This window comes from Ipomoea nil, unplaced genomic scaffold (genome assembly GCF_001879475.1).
Source record: "Ipomoea nil cultivar Tokyo-kokei standard unplaced genomic scaffold, Asagao_1.1 scaffold3162, whole genome shotgun sequence".
NCBI classification, from domain to species: domain Eukaryota; kingdom Viridiplantae; phylum Streptophyta; class Magnoliopsida; order Solanales; family Convolvulaceae; genus Ipomoea; species Ipomoea nil.
The window spans coordinates 1,676,319-1,694,035 of NW_017619590.1; the positions used below are offsets into that span (position 1 = coordinate 1,676,319).

General features: G+C 38.2%; 2 protein-coding genes and 1 long non-coding RNA gene across 3 annotated transcripts; 2 read left to right on the forward strand and 1 right to left on the reverse strand.

Moving 5' to 3' along the window:
- Positions 1-1,186: 1,186 nt before the first annotated feature.
- Positions 1,187-1,496, forward strand: LOC109167462. The gene is made up of 2 exons (XR_002051865.1): positions 1,187-1,281; positions 1,408-1,496. It is a non-coding gene; the product is annotated as an uncharacterized LOC109167462 (long non-coding RNA).
- Positions 1,497-5,528: 4,032 nt separating this feature from the next.
- Positions 5,529-6,188, forward strand: LOC109167443 (uncharacterized mitochondrial protein AtMg00810-like). The gene has a single exon (XM_019316458.1). It carries the CDS (start codon positions 5,529-5,531, stop codon positions 6,186-6,188), a length of 660 nt encoding a protein of 219 aa, XP_019172003.1.
- A 7,381-nt stretch (positions 6,189-13,569) lies between these two features.
- LOC109167444 (serine/threonine-protein phosphatase 7 long form homolog) lies at positions 13,570-15,760 on the reverse strand. The gene is made up of 4 exons (XM_019316459.1): positions 14,878-15,760; positions 14,543-14,633; positions 14,011-14,448; positions 13,570-13,887 (listed from the first exon to the last, which is right to left on the reverse strand). The coding sequence occupies exons 1-4, from the start codon at positions 15,714-15,716 to the stop codon at positions 13,570-13,572; spliced, it is 1,686 nt and encodes a 561-aa protein (XP_019172004.1). The 5' UTR covers positions 15,717-15,760.
- Between the last annotated feature and the right edge of the window lie 1,957 nt (positions 15,761-17,717).

A 17,717-nucleotide genomic window follows, 5' to 3' on the forward strand; every position in this document is an offset into this window, starting at 1 on the left:
AAATATAATACCATGCTCCATATTGCCCCTTAAGTACCGGAGAATCCATTTAACTGCCTCCCAATGCTGCTTCCCAGGTTTAGACATGTACTTACTAACTTGGCTAACAGCATGAGCCAAATCAGGTCGAGTACAAACCATTGCATACATTAAACAGCCAACTGCACTAGCATAAGGAACCTTTGCCATATTTTCAATCTCACTAACTGTTTGAGAACACTGACTAGATGAGAGTTTAAAATGATTAGCCAAAGGGGTACTAACCGGTTTAGACTTACTCATCCCAAACCTTTCAAGAATTTTCTCTATATAACTCTGTTGAGTTAGCCATAACTTTCTTGCACCTCTATCCCTGTGAATTTCTATGCCAAGAATTTTCTGTGCAACTCCTAAGTCTTTCATATCAAATTCCTGACCCAACAACACTTTCAATGCAGTAATATCATTCATACTCTTAGCAGCAATCAACATATCATCCACATACAGTAATAGAAAAATAAAAGAACCATCACCAAGGCTTTTAACATAGACACAAGAATCATACTCACAACGTGTATAGCCAATTTGAATCATGTAAGCATCGAACCGCTTGTACCACTGCCGTAGAGCCTGTTTCAGCCCATACAAAGACCTCTTGAGTCGACAAACCAGATGCTCACCTCCGAGTTTAACAAACCCTTCAGGTTGCTTCATGTAAATTTGCTCATCTAGATCACCATGTAAAAAAGCAGTTTTGACATCCATTTGTTCCAAATGCAAATCCCAAATGGCTACCAAAGCAAATACTAATCTGATAGAAGTATGTCTAACAACAGGAGAGAAAACCTCATCATAATCTATCCCCTTCTGTTGAGAAAACCCCTTCACGACTAACCTAGCCTTAAACCTTTCCCCTTCTTTTTCTGATACTGGTGGCTTCTTCCTATAGACCCACTTGCACCCTATAGCCTTTTTTTCCTTGAGGAAGTTGAGCTAACTCCCAAGTATGATTACGATGTAAAGACTCCATCTCTTCAATCATACCTGCCATCCATTTATCTTTCTCCTAGCTAGAAATAACCTCTTGAAAGGTAACTGGATCATTATTAGAAACAAGAAGTGTAAAAGAAAACATATCCTCAAACCCATACCTACTAGGTGGCTTGACATTGGTGCGTCTTGGTCTATCTCTAGCGAAACTGTAATCTTGTAAATTTTCTGAACTCGAACCTGCTGCAGATGTAGAATCTGCAACTTCTTGAGTCTCAATCGTAGGTGGATTAACTACTTTCTCACTCAAAGGTACACGATCTACATCCACTTCTACTGTTCTAGAACCATCAACTAGTGTATCCTTTTTCTTTGGCTGGAACATGAAATTCTCATCAAACACTGCATCTCTGCTAATCACCACCTCTTTGGTTGCAGGATCCCAAAACTTATATCCTTTTACACCTTTCTTGTAACCCAAAAAGATGCACTTCTTTGACTTGGGATCTAACTTTGATCTCTCATCACCTAGAATAAGAACATAGTTAGGACAACCAAAAACTCGTAAGTGATCAAAACTCACATGATTACTTGACCAAACCTCCTCAGGAACATTGCTACCAAGTGATGCTCGTGGTGATCTATTGATCAAGTAACACGCCATGTTCACTGCTTCTGCCCAAAAACACTTAGAGAGCCCAGCATTCAATCTGAGACACCTTGCTCTCTCTCAGCAATGGTTCTATTCAGCTGCTCAGCAACACCATTCTGTTGTGGTGTCTTACGCACTGTATAGTGCCTTTGAATTCCATGTTCTGCACAGAATTTCTGAAATTATTTCTTAGTATATTCTATCCCGTTGTCAGACCTCAAGTACTTGATTTTTCTTCCAGTCTGGTTCTCAACCTCAGCTTTCCACAACTTAAATTTCTCAAACACTTCAGATTTATGTTTCAAGAAATACACCTAGACTTTCCTAGAAAAATCATCAGTAAATGTAACATAATATCGAGAGCCACCCATTAAAGGTTCCCTGGTAGGTCCCCAAACATCAGAATGCACATAATCCAGAATCCCTTTAGTTTTATGCTGCCCAGTAGAAAAACTGACTCTAGTCTGTTTCCCAAGGACACAGAACTCACAGAAATCTAACTTACAACATTTAACTCTTTTTAACAGATTCCTTTTGTGCAAATCAGACAAACCACGTTCACCAAGGTGACCCAAACGTAAATGCCACAACCTAGTAGTATCATCACTAGACTCAACAGAATGTGTTCCACCTACAACAGTACTACCCAACAACCTATAAATGTTCCCTGTGGTCCTTTTCCCTTTCATCACAGTTAAAGCACCCTTACTAATTTTAATGGTTTCCTTATCACTCTCAAACTTATGAATAAAACCATTAGCATGCAAACTGCCAAGAGAAATCAGGTTCTTAGTTAATCCCGGTATATGTCTGACATCATGCAAAGTTCTGACAATACCATCATACATCTTTATGTTAACATCACCAATACCTATGATATTATGACATCTATCATCACCCAGAAAAACAGAACCGAAAGTACCTGACTTATAGGTTGTGAACCACTCCCTGTTAGGTGTAATATGATAAGAGCATCCTTAGTCTAGAATCCAAGCATCTGACAACTTACTCGATGAAACTGCTAGAACATCACCTTCACTATAATCTGAGTCATCAGCATGCACCACGTTCGCCGCTTCTTGTTGTTTTTTCAACTTTGGACAGTCTCTCTTAATGTGTCCAATATCATTACACTTGTAGCACCGGATTTTCCTGCTATTTCTGGACTTAGACCTGGAGTTTCTCCTCCCAGAATTACCTTTCTCTTGCTTCCTTCCACGATCCTAACCCTCTTTAACATACAAACTTTCACCAACAGACGATCCATCTCCTACACTCTGCATGCGCTTATTATGAGCCTGCAGGGCCGCAGAGATCTCACTGTATTTAATCGTGTTTTTCCCGTATGTTAGAGTAGTCACCAGATGTTCAAAGGAAAAAGGTAATGAACATAGCAAGATCATCGCCTTGTCTTCATCTTCAATCTTGACATCAAGCCTGGCAAGATCTTAGATTATCTGGTTGAAGACATTAATATGATGCACCAAGTCTGAACCCTCCTGCATCTTAAGCCTATAAAGCCTTTGCTTTAGATACAATTTGTTTGTTAGAGATTTTTCCATGAACTGAGTTCTAATTTATCCCAAATTTCTTTTGGGGCTTCCAGGGCCATAACGTGATACACAATTCCATCGTCCAGGCATAGCCGAATGGTTCCTGCCGCACGCTCCTTCAAATCCTCCCAATCATTCTCTTCCAGATTAGCTGGCTTTTCCGCCTTCAAAGTTTTCAGAAGACCCTGTTGTGCTAACAAATCCTTTACCCTAGACTGCCATAACCCAAAATTTCCTGTACCATCAAATTTTGATACCTCGAATTTTGTACTTGAACTGGTCATCTCAACAGTGCTCTGATACCAATTTGTTGAGATTAACAAGAACAAGAAAAATAATAATGGCAGAAAGGTAAAGAAGACAAGATTTACGTGGTTCGGCAATGTGCCTACATCCACAGGAGTGAAAGTATTCTCTTATTATTTGTGATGGTGATCCAGGTGATGAGATACATTGATTATATTTATAGGCATATAATCTCCCTTTCACTCCTATTCCTTATATGAGACAAACTCATATTCCTAATCCTTATATGAGACAAACACAACAGACCAAAAGCTGGGTGCACTCTCTCGTCTGATTGCATTTAGAATAGCCTTATCCCGTCAAAAATTTCTGTGTTTATGTGGAAGCTTCTCCAAGGCCTTCTGCCGTTCCCAGATATTATTCAATGCTTTGGTTACAGTTTGCCCTCCATATGCCCTTTATGTCTTCAGGATAGCGTTGTTCTTGATCACTGTCTCGATCACTATAACCGCGCTCAAGAGGTGTTGAGGCACTTTAGAGGGCTTTTCGATTTGACGTCTTCCGATGCTTCCTCGGTGCGGGCTGAATGCCACGCATGGTGGTTGCTTGTGGCTCTAGGATCGGTGAAACAAAGCTTTGTGTGTCTCATGTCGAGCCATATTCTCTGGTTCTTGTGGGTCTCCTACAATGAGTGCGTTCATGATGACACGGCATTCGCGGCATTGGGTGTTATAAAGAGGATCAAACGAGAATCCTTACTGATCTCCCTCTCTAGACCACTTCGCTCTAAGGGTCCCCAGGATGCTTTTTTCTTAGCAGATGGTCTGACTGCAAGGTTCAGTTCTCCGCCCCGAACTGAGACGATTTGGGTTAAATGGCTCGCACCGCCTACAGGGAGATTGAAGCTTAACACGGACACTATCGGAGTCTGCCGTTGCGGGTGGCGCTTGTCTAAGAGATTCTAGCTGCCAGATCTTAATGGGTCTGTCTTACCGCTTAGATGCATCGTCAGCTCTTGAAGCTGAGGCGCGATCCTTGCAGATTGCCTTCCAGTGGCGTGAAGCAATGGCCAAGAGGCCTTTTATCGTAGAGGTGGACTCCCTCACTCTCGCTAGCTTGGCTGCCTCTAAAGCTACAAGGATCCCATGGAAAATCAAAGAAGCAATTCTCTACATTCGCTCTTGCCTGGTGACCTGGGGCTCCTCAGTTAGACATGTCTACCGGAAACCCAATCATGTTGCAGAGGCTCTCGCGACGGTTAGTATTAGCGTTAGTTCCTCTCAGATTTTTTGCTCGTTCAATTCTTTGCCTATAAAGGCCATGTAGGCTCTCATGTATGATTTTAGGGGTTTTGCCTCCCTTTGGACAATTCGCTGCTCATAAAGCTCTCGTTATTTGATTAAAAAAAAAAAAAAGAAATTATACACTTATTTTTTTAAATATTGTTTTCATAATTTTTAAATTCAAAATTTTGTTTTTAATTATTAACAAAACTTTGAGAAAATGGTCAAATAGGCCCCTAAACTTTACCCCAAAGGTCAATTAGGCCCTTAAACTTTAAAAAAGTTCAATTAAACCCTCAAACATGTCAAATTGGGTTGAAGCCCAAAAACCGGTAAATGACCTGTTATTACAGGTCATTTTAGTTCCAGCGATGGATTCCGGAAACTAGAGACGAATTTCGGCCACCGGCGAAAAAAATTCTGCCGTTCGGTCATCTTCCACTGGAGAAGACGACCGGACGGCCGCCTTCTCCATTGGAGAAGACAACCAGACGGCTTGATCGGAGAAACGAGAAGCGAAAAACGCATAGCAGGCATATACGTTTAGAAAAAAAATACGAAACAAAAAATAATACGAAGGCGAAAGAAGAAAAATACCAAACAAAACTAATAAAAATTCCATGTCAGATATTTTCAAAAAAAAAAAATTCATGTCAGCAATATTATTAATGATAACCTGTAGGAAACCTGTAAAAGGTTCTAGACAAAAAAAAAAATTATGATTTATGGGTCTAAATATCACATATTAAAGATTATGGTGTGACATGAATAGTCAGGAATGGTTCATGGTGCGGGATGACACTTTAGCCAAAAAAATAAAAATCAATGCGAACAGCATTCAAGATTAGGGATCTTGGTGAACCTAGTTTCTTGCTAGGGATTGAAATAATCAAGTGTAAGGATGGAATTTTGCTCTCTCAGCAAAGATACATGACAGATATCTTAAAACGTGCTGGCATGACAGATTGTAAACCTCTTGTCACCCCTATGTCTGCTTCTAAACCCGCTGTCTCCCATGCGGATTTATATGAAGATGCCACACACTATAAAAGTCTGACAGGTGCATTACAATATCTTACAGTTACCCGCCCAGATTTGTCCTTTGTAGTAAATCATCTATGTCAGCACATGCATGTGCTTACCGTCTCGTATTGGGAACAATTGAAACGTGTTCTAAGGTATGTAAAGGGAACTATCACTTCTGGTTTGCGAATTCGCAGATCAGTATCCAGAGAATTACATGCTTTCTCATATTCCGATTGGGCTGGCGATCCTGAAGATCGTAAATCAACCAGTGGGTATGTAGTTTTTCTTGGTTCTAATTTTATATCGTGGGTATGCAAGAAGCAACGGACTATTGCTAGATCATCTACTGAAGCCGAGTGTAAAGCTTTAGCAGATGTCTGTGCCGAGGTAATCTGGACTCTCTCGCTCCTACAAGAAATCGGCATAACCAACAATTTCCAGCAGGTGGGCGATAGGTGATGGACCACCCGCCGGTGGGCATCCCTAATCCAGCGGGTGCCCGGCGGGCAGTCGACTGCCCGCTGGAATCGGGCTGCATGGGCAGCGGGTAGGTGGTGGGGACTCGTCACCCCACTGGTACGAAGGTAGATTTCCCAGTTCGGGGTTTGTTCATGGAACCCAAAACCCTGTCCAAACACATTCCAACACGTAACGACAACATCATGGATTCAATTAACAAAGATTAAACCAAGGATCGTTCCAATTACATTCTAACACGTTTCCTAAACATGCCAAGACTCGACATCAATCACATAACGGTTCAGGGGCATCCGAACCTCAAGAACATCAAGAAATCTATATGCAAAGCCCTAAAGACAAGTCATAGGCTAGACTCAACACCCGAGCATGCATAAACCCATCCAATAACCCCAAGAATATCATAACACGAGATTCACGATATAAACCCTAGGGACAAGCTCTAGACATAATTAAATATAAGATCACACATATAATCAATCACAACATCAAGATTATCAAGATTATCAAATAAACACAATATAAACCCTAGGCAAAGCTCTATCAAGACTTAATCACAGAATCACACGTCAAAGGGGCCAATAATCAAGATATCGCAAGGAAAATAGGTTTTGTAAGACATGGGTTACCTCTTAGCCTTAATTAATCCTTACTTGGCTATTAAGGTTCTTCTCTAAGATTTCCATCCGATTGATCTCCCTATGCTTGGTGGTGGGGAATATCTTGGGAATAATTTCGTGTAACACCCCTAATTTGTTAACAATTAAAAGCTTATATAAATAACGCAAACCATCATTAATCATCCCAAACAGAGCATAGATAATCCGTAAGAGTCGAAGTGTTATGCCACATCTAGGTTTGAGAACCTAGATGCACAGGTTAGACTAACTGAACAAGGCATAAATCATAACTACTATCCACAATACAATACAAGGCACTAAGTTAGGTCCACGAGTTCATCTAACGCGCTCCGAAGCTACTGATCTGCACCTGAAAAACATACAGTGTAACAACCGTCAGCGAATAATGGTGGTAACCCACTCCAACGCGTTAAGTACAATATAGGTAGATATAAGAAAATCATTTTGAAACTGGAATACGTATATATCCTAAATAACTCTAGCTTTAAACCAAGATCAAGGCTCGAGACACAACAATAGACTAGACACTATAGAACAATCATAAGGACTAGCATGCACCCTAAGAACACGAGACGGGGCATAATAGACAAGTAAGCTCATAAATAGCAAATAAAGGCAACAAGGGGATTCAAGGACAATCAATTAGCAAGTAATCATCAAAGCACACAATCCATCTTCCAACCTTATACCAAGTTCCCAACATTTTCACTCCACTCCATCCTTATTTCAGTTCCAACCTGTACCTCTAGGACACCCTTATACCTCCTTCCTTATTCCTCCGGAGCAACTACATGCTCCACTCTGTAACCACCAACAAGTCCACCAACATGGTAGCACCGAAGTGTCATTCGCATGGTCCGTGCCTCTAGCACCAATACCAAGGGGTCAGCGCATATAGCTCTAACATGACACCGCGGTGCTTATACCCTGACCCAAGCCTTTAGCTAGCAAGTCTAAGGGGTGGTTTGTGCCTTTAGCACAATAACCGAGCACTCGTTGTGCTTTCCGCCAACAATTCATCTCCACCAATCACAATCTCATCATCATCAGTCACATCGATCATTGCGTAATGACCATGGTACTCATCATAATTCAATCAATCAATCATGTAATCAACAATAACAGTCAAGGCACATAAACAAACGACACACGCACTACACGTAAATTCCTAGAACGGTACTCAAAACATCGTACGAAACTCACAACCATCAAACGGGGTACAACTGGACACGGGAAAACGACAAATGGGGAAAAACACCCCACCACACCCCGCCATTCCAGCGGGTGCCCGGCGGGCAGTCGCCTGCCCACCGGCTGCCCGTTGGAACTGGGCAGCGTGGGCAGCGGGTAGGTGGTGAGGATTCGTCCCCCCACTGGTACTAAGGTAGAAAATCCGGTTCGGATTTGTTCGTAGAACTCAAAACCTGGTCCAAACACATTCTAATCACGTAGCAACAATATCACGGAATCAATTAACGAAGATTAAACCAAGAATCATTCCAAATACGTTCTAACATGATTCCTAAATATACCAAGACCCGACACTAATCACATAACGGTTCAGGAGCATCCAGAACCTCAAGAACATCAAGAAATCTATATGCAAGCCCTAAAGACAAGTCCTAGGCTAGACTCAACAACGATCATGCATAAACCCACCCAAGAATACCAAGAACGCCACAACAACGAGATTCACGATATAAACCCTAGGAACAGGCTCTAGACATAATTAAATACAAGATTACACATATGATCAATCACAACATCAAGATCACCAAGATTATCAAATAAACACAGTATAAATCCTAGGCAAGGCTCTATCAAGACTCAATCACAGAATCACACATACAATTATCAAAGGAGCCAATAATCAAGATATAGCAAGGAAAATAGGTTTTATAAGACATGGGTTACCTCTTAGCCCTAATCGATTCCCTTGGCTACTAAGGTTCTTCCCTAAGATTCTTCTCCCAATTGATCTTCCTAAGCTTGCTGGTGGGGGATTTCCTCGGCTGGATTTCCTGAGAGTATTTTCGAGTAAGTAGGAGGTGAGGAAGGGTTCTATCTGCTTCCTAATCTTCTATTTATATGTTTAAGGAAAACCTATTCAGAGTCATAATTATAAGGCCCACTTTCCTTATTCCCTACGGGCTTAAGGTTTCTAGTTCAGGCAAAGGTCCACGATCCATCAAGGATCGCATAGATTAATTAAGAGAATTATAATTGTGTTAAATCCCTGTTAATTATTTTAATTAACGGAATTAATTTAATAATTAATTCGGATTTGAAGGTCGTAACACGGGGTGTTACAATTGTTAGATCATCTACTGAAGCCAAGTGTAAAGCTTTAGCAGATGTCTGTGCCGAGGTAATCTGGACTCTCTCTCTCTCTCCTACGAGAAATCGGCATAACCAATGTGCCCACTCCCAAGCTTTGGTGTGATAATCGTGGAGCTACATATATGTGTGCGAACCCTATTTTTCATGCTAGAACCAAGCATATAGAAATTGACTACCATTTTGTTAGAGACAGAGTTGCAAATGGTGATATACAGGTTAACTTTATTTCAACCAAGGATCAGTTGGCAGATATCTTTACAAAGGCTCTACCTGGTTCTCGGTTCTCATTTCTTAGGGATAAGCTACAAGTCACCAGTGTATCTTGTGCTTGAGGGGGAGTATTAGGACTCTATGTATTTGTGTTTGATTATGATTCCCTATCTCAGTCTCTCTGAGACTTCCTTCTTATATATACCTGTAAAACGTACATTGTATTATTGCTATTGAATACACAACTCTATTAGCTCTCATCAGCTTTACGGATCCTTGACTTTTTGAAAAATGACATTTTGGAAGTTACTATTACAACATTCCAAGACTTAACTATTGTAAGGTTACTTATCAAATTTAGTTTACTTTCCAGAATTTTTACTTTCTGGTTAGTAAAGTTCATTCTAAAAGTTGACCTTTCGAATTTACATGAAAAATTTCTTTAAGTCTAGAAATAAAAAATAATTGGGGACATAAATTTATCAAACTATTTGGTATCATCAAAATCTACTTAATATACTTGTTCCTAACATAAGTAAATCTCACCTATGAGAGGTAGGACTCTTTTTCCTAGGTGACTAAGAATCTATCAAATTCATTTAATTACGTATTTATAATTTTCGACGTCAAAGTTAAAAGTTTTTTGTAATAGATTATGATATGCCAAATTGTAATTTGTAGAACTCCCAATTTTATTTGATTAAGTCTAGCTGTGTCATAGACCATGAACGGAAAATTATTTAATAGATTAAAAAGAGAAAAACAGGGGAAGATGTATGCATATGATATGTATACTTAAAGTCTCATCCACTCACCAAATTCGAAGAAGAAGATGACGTGAATTGAAGATTGCATGAAGCTACCATGGAGATCAAGTATTTGAGAAAAGAAAGGAGTACATCAAGAAGAATAGCATATTAACCAAAAGGTTGTATGGATGGAGTGGTTAGAAAGTTGATATATTAATTTAAATGTTTTAGGTTCGAATCTCATCAACTACAATTTTACAAGGTAAATTTTAAAGACGTCAAATTGTGAGATGAAGTTTGGGCGAAGGTTGGCCGAATGAGATGGGATTACAATGAAATTGAATATTGGGCAGTGAAGTTTGGGTAGCAACTAGCGATTGGCATTGGGATGCAATTTCAAAATTGAAATGATGAGAAGAAGTATTGGGTATCGATTGGAATGAGAAGAATGATATATGGGGCAGATGAAGAAGTTTGGGAGAAGAAGTATTGGGTATCAATTGGAATGAGAAGAATGATGGGGCAGCAATTTGGGCGGAGATTTCAAATAAGGTGAGATAAAATTACAATGGGGTGATGAGAAGAAGTATAGTATTGGGTATTGGAGTGAGAAGAATGATGGGGCACATGAAGTTTGGGTAGCAATTGGTATTGGAAAGCAATTTCAAAATTGAAATGATGAGAAGAAGTATTGGGTATCGATTAGAATGAGAAGACTGATGGGGCAGCAAGTTTGGGTGGAGATTTCAAATAAGGTGAGATAAAATTACAATGGGCGAAGATTTCAAGTCTATGGGATGAGATTGCAAGTCAAGACTCTCTGGGATGAGATTGCAAGTCAAGATTCCTTAGGATGAGATTGCAAAGTCAAGATTCCTTCTGGGGCTCAATTGGAGATGAAATACAGCAAATTCTAAAGTGTAGCCGTCATATTGAGAAGAAGTATGAGCTGAAGTTATAAAAGGAAAGTGACTAGTCCAAAATAGAAAGAGACTAGATTGGAGCAAAAATTTTGAAGATTAAATTTTCCAGTAGGCGTGATCTACAACAGACATATTTTGAGAGCCTATTTGCGTGAACTTGGAGCTCAAAGAAGATGACTGGAATATTTTCTGACACAGCATCAAAGATAAGATATGAATTTCTGAAAAGGCTACAACGACAACAATGGAGATGGTCGAACAGTGATGAGGGATGAGGGTGGCGATGACACAACGACAACAATGGAAAAACCATGAATGACAACAACAATGGAGGTTTTTTGAGAGGAGAGGTGAGGAGAGGAGATGGCGGATAAGGGTGGCGGTGGTGGAACGACAACAAGGGATAAACGACAACGAAGGAGAGATGACGAACGACGGCAACAATGAAGGTTTTGGGAGATCAGAGGAGAAGAGAAGATAAGAGATTGAGGACGCCCTGGTATGGTTGCGATGTGGATTTGGTTTTGCGAAGGACTTTCCCACGACACTTTTTTCAAAAAAGGGTCGTGAAAAGTTCTAATTTCTTTATTTTATTTTAATCAAGTTTCCGTGACCCATTCTTCTAGAAAGGGTCATGGAAACTCGACAAGTTTTTTTTTTTTTAAAGAATCATGTCCCTTTTAATTTGTTTATAAAGGGTCGTGGTTTCTTATTAATTAATTTATTTACAATTTTGTCACCACACATTTTTTAACCAAACATCACCTTTAAAAAAAAAAAGGTGGCGAAAACTCTAATTTATAAGGAGTGTTCCCTCTTTTGTACAAGTGATAAAATTTGTTTTATATGCTCATAAACATAAACCTTAATGTATATAAACATTAAATTGCAAGTACATCATATCTACTTCTATTTACTCTATAGTAAGTCTATAATGTTAATTCTATATTTTTTAAAATAAAGCTTAATATACATAAACATTCACGCGTCATGTTTAGTAGTATTCAATATGTCGTACTATGTTCATACCATTTGTTCTATATAATCATAAATCTAAATCTTCATGTAATAAACACTAAACTATTGATACATCAAATCTTTTTCCATTTACTCTGTATTATCTTCTATATGTTAGTAAAAACAAATTAAACAAATTTTAATTTACATACGTTACGAGGTTGGAAACTGCCCGCCAGGCTTGGAATCCTGGTCAGAGGGTGTGCACACTAAAAGTTCGATACCTGATTCCACAGAGTTAGAGTATAGAACCAAGAGAGTGGTTCGGTGGACAAACAGAGTATTAGGTCGGCTAGATGCCGTGCCCAGATAGGTTCATTCACACTATGATGAAGTTCTTACCTCGTTCATTCAAAGAGAAAGTATGAGTCATTGAGACTCCAAAGAGAAAGAATGAGTTATTGCGACTCCAAACCTAAATCTTCATGTAATAAACACTAAACTATTGATAGTATTGATACATCAAATCTTTCTCCATTTACTCTGTATTATCTTCTATATATTAGTAAAAACAAATTTAAATTTACATATACATTATATTAAAGAAATGATTTTATGTAACTATAGATTTAATTAAAAAATAAATGAAAATCAATGCGAACATCATTTAAAAATCTCAATTAGAATTTTTTAATGATATATTTTTATATATTAATTTTATTTATAAAAAAAAAAAACAAAAATTTAATTTGAGAAACAAAAACAAGGAAAAAAAAAATAAACAGATGATCCGTAGACAACTCATACAAGTGTTTACATCTCTTTTCACCCTAAAATTCTCTTCCTCCTTTGCTTGCATCATAAGGAGAGTGAAAGAAGAGTGGTAGAAGGGTGTGGAGTCGACACAAGTGTGCAATAACGTCGCAAACAATATCAGGTTATTTCTTCAATTCATTTCTTTAATCCCAAAACCTTCACTCATTAATTTTTATGAACTATTGGTTGGATCAGAAATTACTTTTGTTTCAATTTATGTGAGGTTCAGATTAATTTGCTCCAGTTTTCTCTGTTTTTGCTTTGTTATTGATTAGCAATCCCACCATGTGTTTGATAGAAGTCTTATGTGGAATTTGTAATCTATATAATTGAAAAAGTCTATTGATTGGAGAAGGTGAGCAGGTTGATTGTACACTAAAAAAAATTGAGTAGATCAGATCAGACAACTAAAAAAATTGAAATTTAACCTCAACAACATGACAGAGTTCCCTTCCATTCCCCTCAACTTGATCCTAGCTTGTCCTCAATGATACAGAAGTCCCATATAGCCTCCATTTTCCCCTATTCAAGTGCCATTAGAGAAAACCCAGCAATTTGCAGCCACAAAAGAAACATGTTATAGTACACCATTCATTCCTGTAAGTCAGTAACAATAATTCATTTTCTCCAGTGGTACACCTTTTTGGTGTTTCCTCATCAGCAAAACAAGAAGTGACAGACAAGCTAAGAAGCTATGGATGGTCACAATATAATATTTATTAATAACTCAATTCTGAGGTGCACCACCACCTTCATCCACTCTAACCTTCTTCCTCCTCCCACCTCTTCTAGGCCGGGGGTCGTTGCCCGGCTCTCTGCGCCGCTCACGGCGAGCATCACGCCTTGGCGGAGCACCACCACCATTATCATCATCATCCTGTGGCCGGATGTCATCATTGGGTTGAATTTCAACTCTCCTATCTTCCCCTATGAGGGTCAAAGCTTTAACACACGCTTCCTCAATGGCAGCATAGCCTTCACCTGCATTTCCAGCTTTCTCCAAACCCTCTCTGGCCATCCCACTTATCTTATGCGTAACCCTCACCTGCATGCATATATTGATCAAACAAATTAAATTTTTCTTGGACTAATAATATATCTTCAGAATCAATATATTGAATTCTGATTTGCCAAATTTATTATTATTATTATGTTAGTATTAACTTACCAAGTGTTCTAGCTTTGACGCTAAAGGCATGAATCCTCTTTCAGGACGGTGGACTGGGTTGGTAATGACACGACGTGCAATCAAGCTATACCATCTCTCGTATTCTTCTAACCACGTTTGGTCATTATCATCATCAGCCACCGCATTCACGACATTTTCTTCGCGGCTTTCCCATTCAAACAAGTATTTCATGTGCCTAGTGCTCCAGTCTGTGCCCCTTTTCCCTCTCCCATCAATCTTGTGCAAGTCTACTCCGGTGTCAAAGTTGGCCGGGGGCGGCTGCTTGAACTTCCCAAACTGGCGGAGAACTCTGTCTGGTAAGTGCCACTCTACAATCTCATACATGATCAGAGGAGACTTCGTCATCCAGACGTGCTTCCCTGCTTTGCAATAATCTGGTAACTCATCCAACTCGTTTTCATATGGTCTCCATTTAAACTGCACTCAAAAATGCAATTGAATTATTAATACATTAAGTGGTTTGCATGTTTCAGTACTGTGTGTATTAGAATATAAGTATCTTGGTACATACATGACTGTCCTCTTTCATATTGTCAATTTGATCCCTGTAAACTTTTAATACATGACTGGCTACATCGCCAAATTCTTTAGAAGTACACCACCTAAAAATAGCATAGTAAGTAGTGGTTAGTGTAGTGACTAATAATTTTACCTGTCAGAAAGTAGAAACTAAGAAACATGGTCTTGGATTAGTATAATTTTGAAATAAATTAGTATAATTGTTTTATTTTTTAAAAAATTTTATGTTCCTGCCTTTTTGATGAGCGGTACCTATTGGACCATTTTTTTTTTAACACATGGTCTTAGATTAGTATAGTTTTGAAATAAATTAGTATACATATATACCTGGCAGCTCTAGGTCGATCTATTAGGTCCTGAGGGAGGGAGTGTATGTTCGGAGAGAATAAGGTGATACGCTCCCAAACCCACAATTGAAGAAGAATGAGTGCACCGCTAATTTGATTAGCATTACCCATGGCTGCCCTGCACATGCTTCGATACAAAAAAGCAAGAACAGCACTTCCCCAACTGTAGTTGTTGGCACTACGCAAATCTCTGATGTGGTCTAAGAAACATAGTCTCACCATGTTGTTTGACTTGTCAGGAAATAACGTTCCACCTAGTAATTGCATGATATGTAGTCGGGCCATGCGTTGCACGTCTTCATCAGTTGAATGCTCTGTTAGTGGTGTCGGGTTCTTTAGACATGTCATTACCAAACGAGAGCTCCCGGAAATTGAGTTACTGTTAGGCCTAATGCCGAGGAGGTCATGACATATGTCAGACCATTCATCTTTTGTTCTCATTTGGACAGTTGTCACTGGCATGCCATCAATGCGCAGTCCTAAAAGAATCTCCACATCTTGCAATGTGATGGTGACTTCCCCAAATGGAAGTTGGAAACAATGAGTTTCTGGGCGCCATCTCTCCACCATTGCAGTGATCAAAGACCAATCCAAATGTATCCTTTCCAATCTCGACAACCCATCAAAACCTGCCAGTTGAATGTATGTCATAACCCTATCATCAAATTCGTTTTTTGCGCTCCAAAATGAACTATCATATCTGCAACACTTTAAGGATTTATTTATTCGACGAGATCCTTCCCAAACTCGAGTAGATCTATGAAGCTGTTGTCGGTTAAGAACAGAATTGCAAATGGGACCTGGTTCAAGTTGTGCCATGTTCTACAAAGCCAAACAAAAAAAAAAATGTTGAAACATAAACATTGTTATACCTCTACAATACACATGGAAACTAGAAATTTTTGGTAATTCTATGTGTCCTTAATACAACAGGACTAGTTGTTTATATGGGTAAAACATCTGTGGGAAGACAATGGAAGAGAAAATATAAGAAAAGGAACATAGAGATAGGATGGGAACTAGTGAAAAATAATTTATCAATCTTATTTTATTTATTCAGTTCAAATTCGAGTTATATGTTTACAATTCAATTTTTATGTATTAAATTTATTGTTAATGAAAATTTTTGTATATTTAGATGTTATATCTGTATTATTAACAATAAAAACAAAATTTTGAATTTAAAAATTATCAAAACAATATTTAACAAAATAAGTGGATAACTTCTTTTATCCTTATGTTATTCTCATATTATTTATCATCATTTTCCCTGACTTTCTTCTCAATTTTTGAAGGAAAGAATCTTCAATAAAACATAGGATTGGGTTGTTTTATCCAAATTCCTAAGCGCATTTTCTCCTCAAAATATCTTCATACACTTTCTTTTTTCTATTCTCATCCAAATAAAATAAGCAAATTAAAGTTCTCAAAGACTTCTATAATGTTTTTTTTCCCTTTTTATTATAATATCTTCATCTTCTACCCAGCCCAAGCACATTGACAATGCCCATTGTACCACTAGTTGAACAACACCCAAACAAAATTCAACCATAAATAACATGCATATTTTCATCACAAGCATTTTTATGAATATAAGATCATATATATAGTTATTCATTCAAAGAAGTATAATATATAGCTGATTAGATTAAATTGCTTTCTGTTATTGTAACAAATTAAAGGATAATAGACTTTCTAAAATGGTACAAATCACTTATATATCTAGCATTTGCACTCTTCACCTATGTAAGACAAAGTAATGTGAGTGAAATAGAGTAGAATTACCTTAATGGAATGTATTTATAATTAGAAATTCGGTCTTCTTCCCTCGAGTGAATGAGTTCACCTGCTGAAATAATAGAAATCACTTGTAGATTTATAGTTTGTTATCGATCTATACCTGTATAAGACAAGTAGTGAAAAGTTAAATAGAATATAATTATCTAAAAAACAATGTGAGCAGTGATGATAAATCGAAATTTCATAATTAAAAAAAATGGGTTCACTTGCTTGAAATTGTAAAATTCCTTAAAGATTAGAGTATAATTACCTAGAAGGAAGGGTAAACAATGACAGAAAAAGTTAGTCTTCGTTGGTGGAAACAAGTTCAATTGCTTGAAATGCTAGAAATCGCGTTATGGAGAAGATGATAGGTGTTGGATGGAACGAAGAAAAGTGGGTATTAAAAGCGGGTTAGGGTTGCGAGGGCAACACCCGATACAGTACGTGGGTAATTTTGTACATGTACAATTTTAGGGTTGCATACAAATATTTTGCTTGTAACCCTAGAGGTATGGTTAGAGCTTGGCGGAGTGGGTAGCAAAGCGTTGTAGTAAAAAATCCTTACTGATTTTGTGTTTTCTCTTTACATCCGTACAAGAATGCAAACGAAATAGCTATAGTTAAATTACCTTAAAAGAAGATGAACAATGAAGAGAAATTCAATCGCCCTCGGAGGAAACCAATTCACTTGCCAGAAATGGTCAAAATCATTTACAGATCTTTGGATTGCTTTCTATACATGTGCAACACTAAAAGTAACAAGTCAAACAGAGTAGAATCACATATAAGGAAGGTGAACAATGATGAGAAATTGAATCAAGATCTTAGCGAAAATTGAAGAAATAGGTGAGAAGAAATTGTGGTGAACAGTAATCAATTCCGATTGAAATCTTAGTAAAACTGGAAGAAGATTGGTGAAAAGCGATGAAACGGTGTGGATTTTAACATTTTGAGGTCCATTAAATGGATTGAGTCATATACAGTGGCAAATTTTACTGTTGACCATGGTCCAAAACGGTGCCGTTTCCTTTAATGAAA

Bases quoted from the DNA above. Each gene is read 5' to 3' on its own strand.
- LOC109167443 (XM_019316458.1), top strand. From the start codon at position 5,529: ATGCGAACAGCATTCAAGATTAGGGATCTTGGTGAACCTAGTTTCTTG.
- LOC109167444 (XM_019316459.1), bottom strand. From the start codon at position 15,716: ATGGCACAACTTGAACCAGGTCCCATTTGCAATTCTGTTCTTAACCGA. The intron at 14,634-14,877 runs GTATATATGTAT...TGCTATTTTTAG, and splicing joins GATCGACCTAGAGCTGCCAG to GTGGTGTACTTCTAAAGAAT. The intron at 13,888-14,010 runs GTAAGTTAATAC...ATATGCATGCAG, and splicing joins CGTCAAAGCTAGAACACTTG to GTGAGGGTTACGCATAAGAT.